The following is a 15,644-nucleotide window of genomic DNA, read 5'->3' as shown; positions in this document are numbered from 1 at the left end:
TGTAGTGTGTTTCTTGGGTTTCTTCACTGGGAACACTCAGCAGTGAGTGTCAGTTTGCCCCTCGAGACCCCGGCCAGTGCCGGACGTTAGTTACACAGAGGAGTGAAGGAAATGGTAGTTCCAGCACAACACATCACCTTTCAAAGAAAGAAATCGGTGAACCCTAGCAATACTTGTAGGTCTTCTAGTAAATTGTCTCTCTCTTACATTAGGGATGTGGGAGAAATTAATTTAATCGAGTCATAAGCAATTTGAAATAATTTTAGAAAGAATATAGGACACATTTTGAAGTAATTTATTGGATTTTTATCAAAATGCTGTTTCTTCTGCCGTTCCCCTTAGCTACCCACATGACTGCATCAGCCAGGCTGGTTGCCTTGGTACCTGAAGGCTGTGTGTGGTGGAGTTTGGCTGTTGAAAGTGTGTGATTTGTCATGTGGAAGTACAAGCCATTAGCGGAGTGTTGTTTGGCTAGGAGAGCCTTGTGTGCTGCACTGAATAAGTACCTGTTCTGTGGCTTTCATCTGTGAATGTTAATTTTACTCTTTCTACTAGTTGTCCTGCTAAGGTCAGGTTGGTTGTGTGGAGTGATGGTAGAAATTGCCAGGGCTCTCCCCTTGTTCCCAGAGAGTTAACTGTTCCTCCTGTCACCTGAATATGGAAATGTGAGTTTTCCCAGCCAAGTTAGGTCTATATTCTGCCTGTATTAAATACCTGAAATGTGGTTTAAGGGATAAGTTCAGCATTTCATCCGTCTGTTGTCTTTCCCAGGCTGCTTCTTCAGTCCTGACACATTCTGGAGTGGAAGTCTCTTCATGCCAGACTCTCCATTACACTTTAGTGTAATGATTCTGGCTGACCTTTGCTATGATGCTGGAATTTCTTATAACTATCTCAGGACTAGATTCACTTTGTTTTAAACTCTGTTCTGTGAAAGGTTGAGGTGGGACGGTGCTGGAGAGTAAAATCCTCCTACAGAATTGTAATAGCAGTAGCTGAGGCAATACCAGTTTGCCCTGTATCACTCCACCTTTATGTGAAGGGTAAAGAATTCAAGATTTATTTGGTCTGCTTTTACATTATTTCAGCTGTGGTCCTTTTGCTAGGAGTTAAAGCAAATGGTGTAGCTATTCTGGCATCACACAGAATAATCAGAGTCTATTTAACCTATCAAAGGGAAGAGTGAGAGGAGCCTTGCTGATACTCACTAACGCCATGAGAAGAAAGCACAGGTCATCTTTCTCCCTTGTAGATGGGGCAGAAGCAGCAGCAGTGTTTCAGAACTAAGGCAGCTCAGTTTAGCACAAAAGAATGCATTCTAACAGTGATGAACCATTTGAACAAGACACCACTGGCAGAGTGTCCAGCTCCTGATGTCTTTCAGACCAGATGTTTTTCTGTTTGAGATGTCTTTGTTAAACTCCTCAGTTACTGAACTGACCGAGAGATCTACTGTTAGATGTATTCAGGTGAACAGTCAAGGTGGGGTCTAATCTCTGAACCCGTCATTGGAAATTCTCATTGACATCTAAGAAGTTGTTAGAATAATGTGTAATGTTACAATACCTGCACTCCTATTTTCTGTCCCTGAAAATAATTGTAAAACTGAGGATGGGCTTAGGCTTCAGTGTTTGGCTTTGAGATTGCTTGTTCAGCCCTCTCTTACCCTGGGGCTTCCTGTCTGATGCTCACAGGTGAGGCTGCACACTTTCCCATCTGTGTGGTCAGGAAAACAGTCAGAGGAAGATTTCCAGCCTGCTCCTGTCTGGATGCTCTGGAGTATCTGTTTGGCGTATTTGTATGTACTGAATCTGACTTCCTGTTATTTGAGACTTGAACCTTTTCCCCTGTTATATAAAGCTGCCACAAATGCTGTTTTGGGGATCTCTGAAGTGCTGGTGACCCCAAGTAATACTGTACAAGAATACAGAATACTCTACAAGAATACAAGAATATAGGTGTGAGGGGGTAAAATGTCGCTGGGATCAATCTTTTGCAGGTGCTTCAGTCTAGGTTTAGATTTACCAGTTGTTCTCTTTTAGTGCATAGAAACTCATCAATAAGCAAATGTATATTTTCGACATATGCTATGGAGCTGTAGATTTGTTTATCATGCTGAATATTTCTGTGAATATTTCTGCTGGTTCCAAAAAGATTGAGTCACACTTCACTTATGTACAAGAAGCCCTTGCTCTTTGTTGTCGTACTGCTCCTTTATAACTACTGTTTGAATCTACTCTCTTCTGTTACTAATCCTTCAAAAGTGATAAAGGTCTTCAAAGCAGAGATGATCTTACTTGTTTATAGGAATGATATGAGTTACTGATGTACAGCTTATATGTGCATAAGATTGGTGTAAAAGTCATTTGCTTTTGATAACACTTTATGGAATAGAAATCAGTATACATTTTCATTTTTTTAACATAGATTTTAAGGTATCATTCACCATTAATTGCTTTGGTATAATTTTTATGACATAATAGTCATAATATTCCTTCCACCCCCACACTTAAGCCAATCCCTCCCTCTCTATGGAGGCAAAGCACATGCCACAAAAGTAATAAAAATTGTAAGCCCTGTAGTGTAAAGCAGATCTAAAACAAGCTAGGGCAGACATTCTTTTACATATAACCTAAGTTTAAATTTAGTGTAGTGGATTGATCCCTTACTTAGCCTTTAATAAAACAGGATTCAAGGGTATTTAGATATAAATAAAGAGAAAAAACTAATTTCATTCCTCCTGTCCGTACTTACAACAGTGAGAGTGTAAGACATTTGTCTTGTATAGGAGAGAACATTTAAATTGCAGTCTTAAGAGGAATCACTAAAAGGGATGTGTTACAGCCTGAGGACTCTCCTTGAGGTCAGGGCAATAGATGTAGGCTGGAAGTTCAGTCACAGTATCACCGGGATGCAGATGTGAAACTCAACAGTACACAGGCTAAAAATTATTTTCATTGATTGTAATGAAGCTCCACTAGGGATGAATTTAAACTGTTACAAAGAAGCGTTGAGCTGGTATTTTGCAGATAGGATCATGTTTCTTGTGCTGAATGCCAATGTTCACTTCTCAAATGTCAGAGTTGTTTAATTACTTTATTTCACCTTTTAATTTTTGAAAGTATTTAAAGTGTTGCCAAGGGGCGTTCGAGTGGAAAGGCCAAGTCAGGTTTGTGTTCATTCTGTTTTCTTTTGTTTGCATTGAAGTAATGCCTATGTACACTAGTCATACCTTACTGTACCTTAAGTATACATACATTGGGTAAATATTGTAAGCGCTTTATATCACACATCACAATAGGATGAGGGGCTTATAGCTGCATATGAGGTGCTTGCAGGCTACATCTAAATGACAGGAGGAGCCTAGGAAGTCTGGAGACACCCTTGGTCAAAGTGATAGGTGGCATTATCACTGGTTCTGACACTTACTTTCTGCAAGCACAACTGCAGGAGGCAGCATTTTATTTGCTTTTATGAGCTCTTTTCTGACCTTTGCAGCAGTTGAGCAAAATACGAATGTTCACACAAACAACTTTTTATTTCAACAGCACTGAAGGAAAACAACAAGAAACATTCACTATCGTGTTTTAGGTCAAATGCAGGATAGATTTACTGAGGGAGGTGCAGGGAAACTGAGCTGCCTTTAACGTCACTCAGGGTGAGGCGTGCCCACTGTCATATGAGATGTCCCTTCTGTCCACCCATGGCTCTGGGAGCTCTGAATTTAAGCAGTCATAAATTGTATTTTTAGTCAATAGATGGCATAAGCTAGAATACATTAAAATTAAAGATATTAATACTTTGAATTTGTCCTTGAATTTTCAAGGGTTTGTTTTGGTGTATATCTATTTACTGTAGCTTCCAGGTGGCAGCTAACAAGAGATTGGGGCAGCAACAGTTTTCAAGTCTACACAGTCGGTGGGTTAAACACAGAAGTTCAGTCACACTGATCAATGAAACTTAATAGTTCAGGATCATCTTTAGATGCAATGATTGCTGAGACAGGAAAAAAAAAAAGTCCAAGTATTTCTAAGACCACACAGCTGGCTCCTTTTAGAAGGCTTTGGTCATTCTGTGCAGGTCATCCACAGCAGTCGGCTATTAGACCTTTATCTCTGCATTTCTCTTTTCCAGGCTCTGTTCTCTTCGCAGTATCTGCTCACTGGTAGCAGCATACATCCACTTTCCATTCTTCCTACTTGGAAATCTATGTCTGTTCAAGATAGCTTAAAAAAAGGATCCTTCAGGCTTAGAAACTGGAAGGTTCCTTAAGCATGATAGACTTGGGTCCTGGGATATGCAGTTTTGATTTATTATTTAAGTATAAGAATAATTTTAGAAGCACTCAAAAATAATTTGGAAAACATTCCTGTGATCTAGGAAAGAGGCTGTGCCTCTAGTCTTAAGGATAGCCTTCTCCTCTCTTACCAGAGGCATGTGGCTATAGTGCATTTCAGTGGAGGTGGTCCCTTTTAGTATGGCAAAATAGCAAGATCCTTAAGTCTTAATCTACTAGTTATGCCACATTTTAGAGATGATAAACAAATATTTTTTAATACACTGATGTACATGGAAAGAACAAACCAGCAATGACCAACCTTAACATACTTTGTGATTGAATCTTCAGTACTGGATTTTTACTAGAGGCAATTTTGTATTTTGCTTACTGAAAATATCTGAGGGATTTGATGTGATACGTGTAGCAGAACAGTATATAAATTTCCTAAAGGCCTGGGGACAGTGTTCTGCTGATGCTGCTGTTAGACAATATGCAAAAAGGCACATCTGCCATGGCTCTTTCCCTGGCCCATGGCTCTAGTGCTGCAGGGATGGAATAACAGCATTTCTTAGCACAGTGCTGCTGTAAAAATCCTCCTAGGCAAGGAGACTGTTGGTGGGGGGACAGGGACACATCTGTGAGGTGCCCAGTTGCACAGCACTCGTGCAGTGAGCCTGGTACCAGAGCCATTGCTTCAGGCAGTTTGATCATCTCTTCCACGCTGCTGGGTTCGTCTTGGTGCACTGGAGCAGAAGGGTTCATGCAGGGCTCCCGTGTGTTTGGTTACCCCTGAGACATCACTGAGACTTTGGCCTTGGGCTTGCGACTCCTGGATAACCCGCGGCCAGAGCAGAATTAGGTAAGCCCTTGATTCACACATGGTTTAGTTGTAAGGGCAGAGCAGACAACAGGGTATGGCCCCAAGCAATAAATGGTTATACAGGAGTGACATGTTTTCATCCTGTCTCAGTTTTAATTATACAGCTTCTTTGTTCTCAAGTGGCTTGCCTTATGGCAGGAGTGTTAGACTTTGTTTCTTCCCCAGTGCTGATAAGTTGGGGCAGGCTCTCTGTGTCTTCTTATCCTGCTTAATTTTCTGCCAATTTGTGTCCTTCGTTTCCAGATGGAAATTTTGGTATTGAACAGGGAGGAGTTCAAGGCGTCAGGTGCCTCATCCTTCCTGCTTTCTGTGAGACAGCCCTCCGTTACTCCCCTGCAGAGGAGAACCCGTTCTCTGCCTGGTGCTTGCCATGAGGACGAACGGGTTGCCCCTTTTCACACTACAACAACTTCATTAAATTATTCCGTTAAAACTCCGGACTGTGAGGTGGCAGCTGACCTCTCACTCCAGCTGTAGGTGGGCGGCTCACAGAGGGCATCCTGGGCAGGGCGGGAGTGGATTTCAGTGCAGATCATGGACTTTTGGGTGCCCTAGTTTTCTCTGTAATTAGATTAATTTTTCCTTTAGGGCCTCTGCCTGCTCCTTCCCTCTGAAGGTAAAAAGTAATATCTGTACCTGCCCCCAGTGTGTTTTGGGGAAAAACAGAAGGTGGAGGGAAATGAAATGATTACTTTGGCATGGAGACCTACTGTTCATTTTGCTTGAGTCCTCTTTTTGCTGTAAGATTTCTTTGGCTTTAGTAGAACAGTATTTATTACAATTAATTACATTTAAATGGGCCATGTGGTATTTGGAATGGAAGTGGGTACACTACTGCTGCGGGGATGGGAAAAAATGGCAGCATCGCATGGGTGGTAAATTTCTGACACAGCTTGGGTTGAGAGGGTTCAGGCCCTAGCTATTGAGATTTTGGGAACATGTGACTTATTCCTGTAGGCAACATTGAATTTGATCCGTGATAGGGCCAAGCTTGCCTCCCCAAATTTAACTATTTTTGTTAGTTGTACACAGATTGATCATTTTACCTTGATGCAGTACTCGCAGAGCTGTAATTACAAGTGAGTGCTGACAATGTTGGTAGTTTTGGTGAGTAATGTATGTGGTTTTTTGCAGGTAATAAAACGGAAAATACAATTTGCAATTGCAAAGCAAGCCCCTGAGTGATACATGATCTTCATAGCAGCACCGGTCAGAGGGTTACAGCTAATCACAGTTCTGGCTTGCTTCCCCGATGGCCTGTGCCTGAAAACTGAATAGTGAGCAGCGTGAGCCTGCACCTTGAGCCAGCATAGATTTAGACCCACCAGTTTCTAGCTTATTAGGTCCTCTTTGTCACAGTACTTAATCCTGCTTCCTGATCCTTGTTAGAACAGGGCTGCCAAGTCCCTTAATAAAGGAGATGGGTGCAAGGCTCTTAACGAGGCGCACTGAAGCGTGAGGCAGCGAGGGCAATTGCCGCCTGACTGACAGAGGGGTGAAATGCTCCCTGCCTGTTGTTATTTCAAAAGAACAGGCCTCAGACAGCTGACAGAAGCTTGCTAAGGTAATGGTAACTTGTTGATAGGCTGATATGAGATACATGACATCTTTTCACACGGTAGAATGATCTGTCTTTAATTGTGTTAACCCTTTTTATAGAGAAAAATGCATCAAGGATTAGCTGTAATGTAGAACATGCACCGAAATGGCCAGCAAGCACGTGGCTTGCAGCAGCTCCTGTAGCATTCATGTGTGTTCATGCTACCTACACAAGTGCCTTTAATTTTTAAAAACTAGCACACCAGGTTGATTTCATATATCTTTGACAGCTTGGCTCAGTCAGTCTTCAAAACCTTGTCAGTTATTTTTTTTCTTTTTTTTTTCCCATAAAGATTTTTAAATTATTAGTAGTATTATTTGTTACTTTAGAATTCTGGGGGGAGGATAGGCCTCTCTTCATCATAAAATTAACAAAAATAAATTCAAAATTATGGCATGGATTTCATATTTTAAGTTAAAGAACACAAGAAAATATTTCAATGGCTAGACCACCCTGAAATTCAGCCTGTTGTATCCATAGTAATGAGGAGTTTCGGAAGAGCATATACTCTCTTGGTTTTGGTGGTAAACATTTACAAAACAAACAAACAAAAAAAAACCCAAGCAAACCCCTAAAAGGTATCTTAAGTCTTCCTGTCAACAGAATAGGTAAAAAGGGCTATGTTGCAAGAATGGTGGTTTTGTTTGTCTTTTCTCAGTATAGAGAACTATAACCACAGATCAGTGGTAGGATCTCCGTACGAAGAATACGTTGGGCACTGGGAAGGCAAAAAGCCTGTTGGGTATCACTTGCAGTGATCGAGAAATGCTTTGCACTGCTAAGCTTCAGCAGAGCAAACTCCTACCATAGTGTCATTCTTCTTTTATTCCTACAAGCCCTGGTGAAGAGGAGTACTTTGCTGAATTGTCCCATAGGCCTGAAGGTTATGTTTAATGGTCAAGTTATGCGAAGCTTTTAATGCTGCAACAGAGCTAGGAGGTTCTGAGTTAGGAATCAGGAAGCCCCAAGTTCTACTGCAGCTGTTCTGCCTGGGCTGAGTGAATTTACTCACCAGCAGAAGGACACCTCCACACCTACGCACTATTAAGCCCTGCTTAAAACTAATCTGATGAATAAATATTATATGCTGTGGGCCAAGTTCAATCCCATTGCGCAAATATATAGTAGCACTGTGAAATGAATAGAGCTGAACTGCATCCGTCGTGATGGGAACTACTATGTCCTCCTTTTCCTCTCTGCTGAGACTGAAGTATTTGCTTTTATTATGGTCGTACTGTCTGAAGCCAATAAAAAGGTTTAGATGCACAGCAAGATATTTCTTTCAAATTTTTCATATTTCTCTTTTTTTTTTTTTCATATGCTGTTTTCTTTAATGTTTTAGGTAACTTGGATTTGACTGGTCAAAAGCAAGTCTTCAAAGCAGAGAACAATCCTTGGGTTACCCCTATTGCTGACCAGTTCCAGCTGGGAGTATCTCATGTTTTTGAATATATTCGTTCAGAAACATATAAATAGTAAGTATTACACGTCACACATATATTGTAGCTGTGTTGGGGTTTTTTTTCCTGTAGTGTGTTTGGCAAAGTGTTATCAGCTACACCATTCTTTCATAATCCATGCAGTAGCTTAGTATTCAGGGCAAATATGCAAACCTGTACATTTATATTAAGGAATTTTGCTGACAAGAAGGTAAATAAATGTGATTTAGACATGTTAGGAAAGCACAAAGACTCTTTGATTATTGTCCTGCATTTCTTTTTCATTTCTAAGACCTATTAAGTAATGAGAGGTGTAAAAGAGTAAGCATTACAAGCCTTTGAGAAGTACTGATTTTACGTATGTACAGTAAGGTTTTATAGATTGAAATAGATATTTATCAACGTTTTTGGATTCAGGTTGTTACATTTTGAAAGAGTTGTCCAGAATTCAAACCTGTTTTGATCTGGACTGGTTTACAGAAGTCTACAACCCAGGTAATTCAAATACAGATACTAGTACTTTCCTCAACAGTGTAACTAGAGGAAAATAAAAACCTCATGCTGGGACTTCTCCATTTTAATTCAAAATTCTAAGTACAAATACGAAGCCTTTGTTTAGGAAATAATGTCTTTAACTATTCACTGAATTTAAATATTTATTTTCAGTAAAAGGTTCCATTTTACCAGTCCACAGTAAAACTTTAGATAGGGAATTATTCTTACATGTCTGACAACCACCTTGATGCTGTCTTCCTAGAAGCAATAAGTAGTACAACACGCAGTACAACCTCTAGGTTGGGAAGTTAGTTTTTGCATTCCCCCTTTACTGAAAAAATATATTTTAATAATTTAGAAGCATTTCTGACATTTTTTATACGGTTGCTGTCTGCACTCAATTACCAAAGGAGAGTATTCGTAAGTGAAGGTTTTGGGATTCTAATCAAGTAACTGAGATGTAAATTTCTATATGAAACTAAATGATCCAGCAGTGGCTTTTGTACACTGTTCTTCATTTACAGAATTTAAGTGAAAAGGATCACAGATGGGAGAGTGGTTACAAAAATTGCATGTCTCAGAAGTGGCCTGATATTTTTGCAGTAATATGTGTTCTCAAGATAGATTTATTCATAGATTTAAGTAGGCTGCAACACCCTTCTTCCAGTAGTAGTCTGTACTACAGAAGTGGTGTAGGGAAACAGCTCTCTATCTCCTTAGACCATCCCTTCCCCACAGTCCATTGTGTAGCTGCATCTAGATTTCCTGATAATGCTTTGGTGGGTTTTTTGGTGTTTTTGTTTGGTTGTTTGTTTAATTGCCCATTTAATATTTCTGTTTGAGCAATATAGATAAGGGACTGTCATGCAGTTCTCATAGGGACAGCGCTGGGCATCATGAGGACAGCAAAGTTTCAAGGACTGAAGTGCAGTTTTGAGAATTTGACCCATATTTGGTCTGGGGGAGTGAGAGGGCTGTTGTTATGTATCTATAATAAAAAAAAAATATAACTGTGGATATAGTAAACTGCTCTGGCAACTTTTTGCAATCAATATTGACATAAAAGGTTCTGTAATTCATCACTTGCCTCAACTATTGCTTTGTTTTAAATTAGCCATAGTATGTTTGCTGTCTTGTTCTTTGCTGAGGTGTAACAGTGTCTTATTGGCTAATTTTCATTTTGTCCACAGTAAATATTTGAAGCCTGTATAGTTGACAGTGTAAGCAAAATCAGACCCTACCCATTAATAGGGGGAAGAAATAAAATCAAAGAATCTTTCAATGGCTCATTCATGGCTTCTGTTTTGATCTCAGAAGCTTATTCAGTTAAAATGTCATTATTTTCAAAGATTAGGGATGAAAACCAAATGCATGCAGATGTTAATAATTAGATGTAATTTTTTTTATTTTCAGCCTATAACCATTTTATATTTAAACTGTAAATTAAAAATACCTGTATAATTTCTGTAGAATCCCAGTGGCAGCTCCTTTAGATTCTTGATTTTACTTGTTTCACATGCTATGAAAGACAGTGTATGGATTTTCCTGCTGAAAAAGTGTCCTTCATATTTCCAGTTTCCTTTAAATATGTGATCTGAGAATTATTTGGATGCCCCCTGATACAGACATTTTTCTGTTTGCATTTGATTTTAGGTGTTAAAACTCATAAGCAATGGCATAATCTAAGTAACGGGTCTAGTAGCATTATTGTGCACAAAAGCAAATAAGCTGTGAACACACCTTTGTGATGAAATTTTGATCTTTTCCTGCTAAAAACTATACACGACTTCAACTTCCTTTTTTTTCCTATTTTTCTTTCGAAGCCTGTGTCCAGGTACTGTGTGTTTTTCCTTGTTATGTGAATCACACGGTTGTGAACATGGTAATTATCTCTGTAGATATCTAACTAAGCAAAATTGAGATCTTGGATATTTTTGTTGGCTCATTCAGCCAAAAAAAAATTTTAAAATTAACTTGCAACATTTGATAGACCCAGCCAGCTTAACTTTTGCTCTGAGACAAAGCAGTACAGTTAAATGGATGACTGGATAGAATGCTCTTTAGATAACCTCACTTGCAACACTGAGAAGAGAACAGCGCACATACGTTAGCAGCTGACAATCAGATCAGTAAGCTTACTTTCAGATACTTTCATAAACCAGGAACTATGCATCTATATGGTAGATGGATTTTGAGCTCCAGAGATGGTAATTGTCTCCCTGTGCCCGTTGCTTTTGCTAGCTGATTGGAAATATTGATTTTACTTTGTTTACAAGTCTAACATTGTCTATACTAGCTAAGACAGAGGGGGTATGCTCATACAGTCACAAGTGCCAAGTTTCAGGGGCTTAACAAGTTACGTTTCACTAAGTGGGTTTATGGTAACAGTTTATTTTGTGTTTGCAATGACTAGAGCATCATATTTATTTAGTTGCTGTTATCTCAGCCGGAAAGTGGTAACTCAGTAAGTCTTGGCAATGCACTCACTCGCAGTCATGTCACTAAACCTTGAGGTTTCTACTGATGGCTGGCACAAACCATAACTGTACACTGCAGTCAATATCAGAGATTTCCATTCAGATTCTGTGAGGTTACACTTGTGAAGCAACTACCAAATAGACCACAAACCTCTCCTTTCTTTTGTGAAAGGTACTGGCTGTTTCAGGCATATTTAGTGAAAAATTACACCCCGTTTTTAGCCTTGTCTTAGGCTATTCGTGCTCTAGTGATTAATTGGGATGACACTCATGAGAGGTGATTATGTCTAAAGATAAAATGTAATTTGTCTCGCATACTTTTACATTTTCACACTCCTGTTTTCCATGGTACTTATGCACTAAGTATAAAACTGGAATTGCACTTCAGAACTGTGTTAGCCAGTAGGACCCTCAGATCAGCCCTTCTTACTTTGTAGCTTCTTTCATTTCCTTTAATTTCCTTATCTTTCATGAGAAATGATGCCAGGTGATTTTTTTTCAACCCTCATTTCTCAAGGAAGACTTGTGCTGACAGAAAGATGGGCAATATATTGTGGCAGAAAATGTGTGTGGAGGGGCTCTTAATTCTTAACAGGAAATTCAGCAGCTTTTGGCACTTTGCTAGCTTTTGTTGGCTAAAATACGCCCACTGCGCATATCATCCTGTGACAGCATCATTTGGAAATAGGTCAGTTTGCCAAGTACATAATGATTTTTAATCTATGACTGCCGTGCTAACTTTCTGAAAGTTAGTTAGTAAGCTGAATTTTGACTTTGATTCTATATATACTCAGGAGCTGCCATAAAACTACCTGTGTGGTGTCATGACAGTGTTGAAAAGCAGTTGAAGAGCTTGCTCAAACAGTAAAGGGTAATGACAACCTCATCTCCTCAAAGGGCTTAACTAAATGTTTTATTTTTATGCCTTTAGTCAACTTCCTAAGTGACCTTTATGTTGTAAGCATATTCTCAGGGGATCATCTCTGTCTAGGGTACTGACAAAGAGATGATGGATTGTATGATTTAGTGGTTACAATGTACTTAAACAAGTGCAGACAGACATGAATGTTTGAAAGAAAACAGTGAATTAAGCTCCTATGAAGAACGGAAATCCTGTGATGCTCATCAGGATCGGTGTAAGATAATCAGTGATTTGATTAAGACGAGGTAAAGCCAAGACATGCAATTGGTATCTGTGGGTGGGTTTGGTTGCTGGCATTTACAGCAAAGTTAATCCAGAAAGCTGCTCTTTGGGTACATTTCTGGCTTAAATCATGTGCTTTTGATAAGTCTTCACTTGCAAATTGCTCTTTGCCTGTTTGTTCTTGTAACAGGAAGGGTAGAGATTTTGCTTTTATCACAGTAGAGTCTACTGCAGTCATCACCACCTGATAGTGTAATCTCAGCTAAAACAAAATAATTTGCTAGGTCCTGAGTGCTTAGAACAGCATTCAGACTTCTAGCATTTTTAAGCTGCTATTGAACCTAACAATCACCTTTTAACACTTTATTTAATGATTGTGGTCTCCCTGTTTGACCTCCTTATTCCAGTGAGGCAGAATTATGATAGAACAGTCACTGTTTGTTAAGTTTCTAGAAAGCAGGTTTCCCCATGAGGCAGTCAGTTTGGAGTCAAGAGTCTCGACAAGATGTTTTGTGAAAGGAAATAACTTGCACTTTTCACATTTCCATCAGGAAAGGTGGTAGAAGAGCAAGCCATTTTAAAGGCTGACACATTAACTCTTAGCAGAGGAAATGGTTTGACAAATGGTGTGCTGAGCATATATCGCTTGGCAGCATTGGAACATAGGTTTCCCTGGGCAGGCTGCTCTGTGCTAAGCATTGTAATTGAAAACCTCATTTTATCAGCAGTGACAGTCTGGAAAAATCCACTCTTGATTCAGTCCTCTATTTAGAGACAATCACCCCAGCTTTCTTCTTGAGAATGAATTGTTGTACTGGACCCCCACTGTTATGCAGCAACTACTTCCAGGGCAGCAGACACAGGTCATGAAGTGAGAGATTCTTCTTCTGGGTTATACTAATGGAAGAGTATTTCAGCATTTATTTTTAACAACTAGAGAAGACTGTCAAGATACTCAGAGTAATGCACTAGAATACAAATAGTATCTTGAAGTAACTCCTGTTCTTATTTCACAATTGTTAAGCCTATAAAATTTCAGCTGCGTGATTGGTGCTGTCCAAGATATAAAGATGATGGTTGGTAAAACCACCTATCATGGAGTGGAAAAGAGATCAAAAAAGTTGAAAATCCATGTGTTGGTGGTTGGGAAGAATGCTGGGGAAGTGGGAATTGGCAGCAGTGGAGATGGAGGCATCAGCAGGTTGAACTGATGGGAAGAGAGATTGTCCTGGAATGGTGTTACTTGTGCAGCACGGTCTTGGACCTGCAAGAATTTAATTTGCTTATGTTAGCACAAAAAGCAGTATTATTTAAGTGATGTTTGCTGATGACACAAAGCTAGCAGCCCAGAAGAGAATGAGCATGCCACACAGGAAGAATTAGCAAATGAAGAGGAAGGCTTGGGTGTATTAGTTACAGGTGGACATCAGGTGGACATAAGAACAAATATAAATAAGCTGGTCAGGTGTATGTTTGAAGGAAGTTCTCTAATTATTAAGGGAGCAAGGTAGTAACCTGACAGAAATAGCCTTCTGACAGAAGAAACAAAGGCCAAAATCTTGTTTGTTTCAAAGTGAGTGCTGGTCAGTTTGAGCAGGAGTTTGAGAGGTGATTGCTTGTGGCAGAGGAAGGCATGTCTGTGGTGCAGGCAGACCTTTGTGCTCCTGTATTCCTGTCTGCCGATTTTCCCTGTATATTTAGATAACTGCACAGTGCAATTGACATTAAGCTAAGGGAGAAAAAGCTCTGTTGTCTGTTAATATAAATAAGGCAAAAGATTATTTTGCATATTCCTGCATTTAATAACTTGTTTAAATAAACGTGTATGGCAGTTTTGTGCAATAGTTTAAAATTACTAAAATTTTCTTAATAACCTAATGATTACTTGTTATATAAATGGTATATTCATTAGGAATACTTCATTTGGGGTTATAAAAATTTTCCTAATATTCATTTCTCCACTTATATTGAAGAAATACATAGAGAAAATGCTTCTCTTTGGCTGTCTCTAAGTAAAATTAAATAATACCTTGTATTACCCAGTCATTATCTAATCTTGTAACAATACCAAAAAGAACCGAATTGAGCACAGTATGGTCTCAGGAGTAACTTCTTATGGTGGCTGTTCTGGATTCTCTGGGGGCAATAAAGACCATACAGAGGAACACAGATCAATTACTTTAAATGTCTAATGTAGGTTTGATTCAAAGGAGTACGGTTAGATGCCTCATCTGTTTGTATGATGTACGGAGGTCAATGAAGATTTAAAGAACTTGGACAGTTTGAGTCTACCCTGCCTTGCTAAGAAAAATAGACCATAAATACTGTTTTCCTTCTTTATTTTTATTTTCTTTTGTCACTAGTATTCTTTTGTAGTTTGTAGAAAGGCTTCATGCGTTAGATTTCTCGTAGGCTCAACTCTACAAATACTTCTAGGACAGGTATTTGTATGGTTCCTAGAGGGATTGCTCTTGCACATGTGTTTGTAGGATGAACCTTTAGTAAGCACTTATTTTCCCTTCTCATTTGCACAGTGTGGTTGTCCTGGGCCCTGTACATGAAATAACATGGTGGTTTGTGTCCAACAGTCATTGCTGGAGCTCATTTCTACATTTCAATGACTTTTTAGTCTGGCATCTTTACCATTTGGCCCCTGATGTGGATGCACCATCTGTGCCAGTGGTAGCTGTGACCTCATGTATTTTAGGGTGTTTTCAAAGACTGGGTAAAGGTAGTGGAAAAGAGATGACCTCAGTGATCTACATTAGGTGAGATTCTCTGAGATGCTGCATCTCCTGTGAAGATGAACTCAGGGTAAATTAAGCTTCCCTTGAAGGATGACAGGAAGCAAGATCCATCGTAGTTAAGAAATAAACAAGTGTTAACAATTCTTGTTCACACATTTCGATCACGTACCAGTAAAAAATTTCAATTAACCAATAAAAATCTTATATCGACCTGATGTGGGGAAATATAAAAATGTCATTTACATTTGGTTCTGTTGTATCAAAGGCATGGTACTTTATATTTTATATGAAAATACTGATTCGTATTCCAACCAAATGTTGTATTTATTGGCTGTATTTTAAAAATTGATAAATATATTAGTACATTATTTCCAACAGAGAAAATAGATGACTCAGAGTCCTGACATCTTTAGACAACATTTACATGCAAATCTGTAACTCTTCCCTAAAGAAGAACAAACTGGAACCCATGTTGAAAGATAAACAAGAAAAACAGTATCTCTGTATATTTGTGTTTATATATTACTAAGATGGATATGTAATAAAAACAAAGCTATCACTGATGCATCTGACAGATACAGAT

At 39.1% G+C, this 15,644-nt stretch overlaps 1 protein-coding gene across 2 annotated transcripts in view; it reads left to right on the top strand.

Moving 5' to 3' along the window:
- Nucleotides 1-15,644, top strand: part of RSU1 (Ras suppressor protein 1) — a 113,845-nt gene that overhangs the window by 42,859 nt on the left and 55,342 nt on the right. For both annotated transcript variants that reach the window (XM_064444710.1, XM_064444711.1), the window contains exon 8: nt 8,102-8,234. In XM_064444710.1, coding sequence (XP_064300780.1) covers nt 8,102-8,234 — 133 coding nt within the window. The remainder of the gene's footprint in view (nt 1-8,101; nt 8,235-15,644) is intronic.

The sequence above is a fragment of the Phalacrocorax carbo genome, chromosome 2 (assembly GCF_963921805.1).
Source record: "Phalacrocorax carbo chromosome 2, bPhaCar2.1, whole genome shotgun sequence".
Taxonomy (NCBI): Eukaryota; Metazoa; Chordata; class Aves; order Suliformes; family Phalacrocoracidae; genus Phalacrocorax; species Phalacrocorax carbo.
This window is presented reverse-complemented; position numbering and strand designations above follow the sequence as displayed.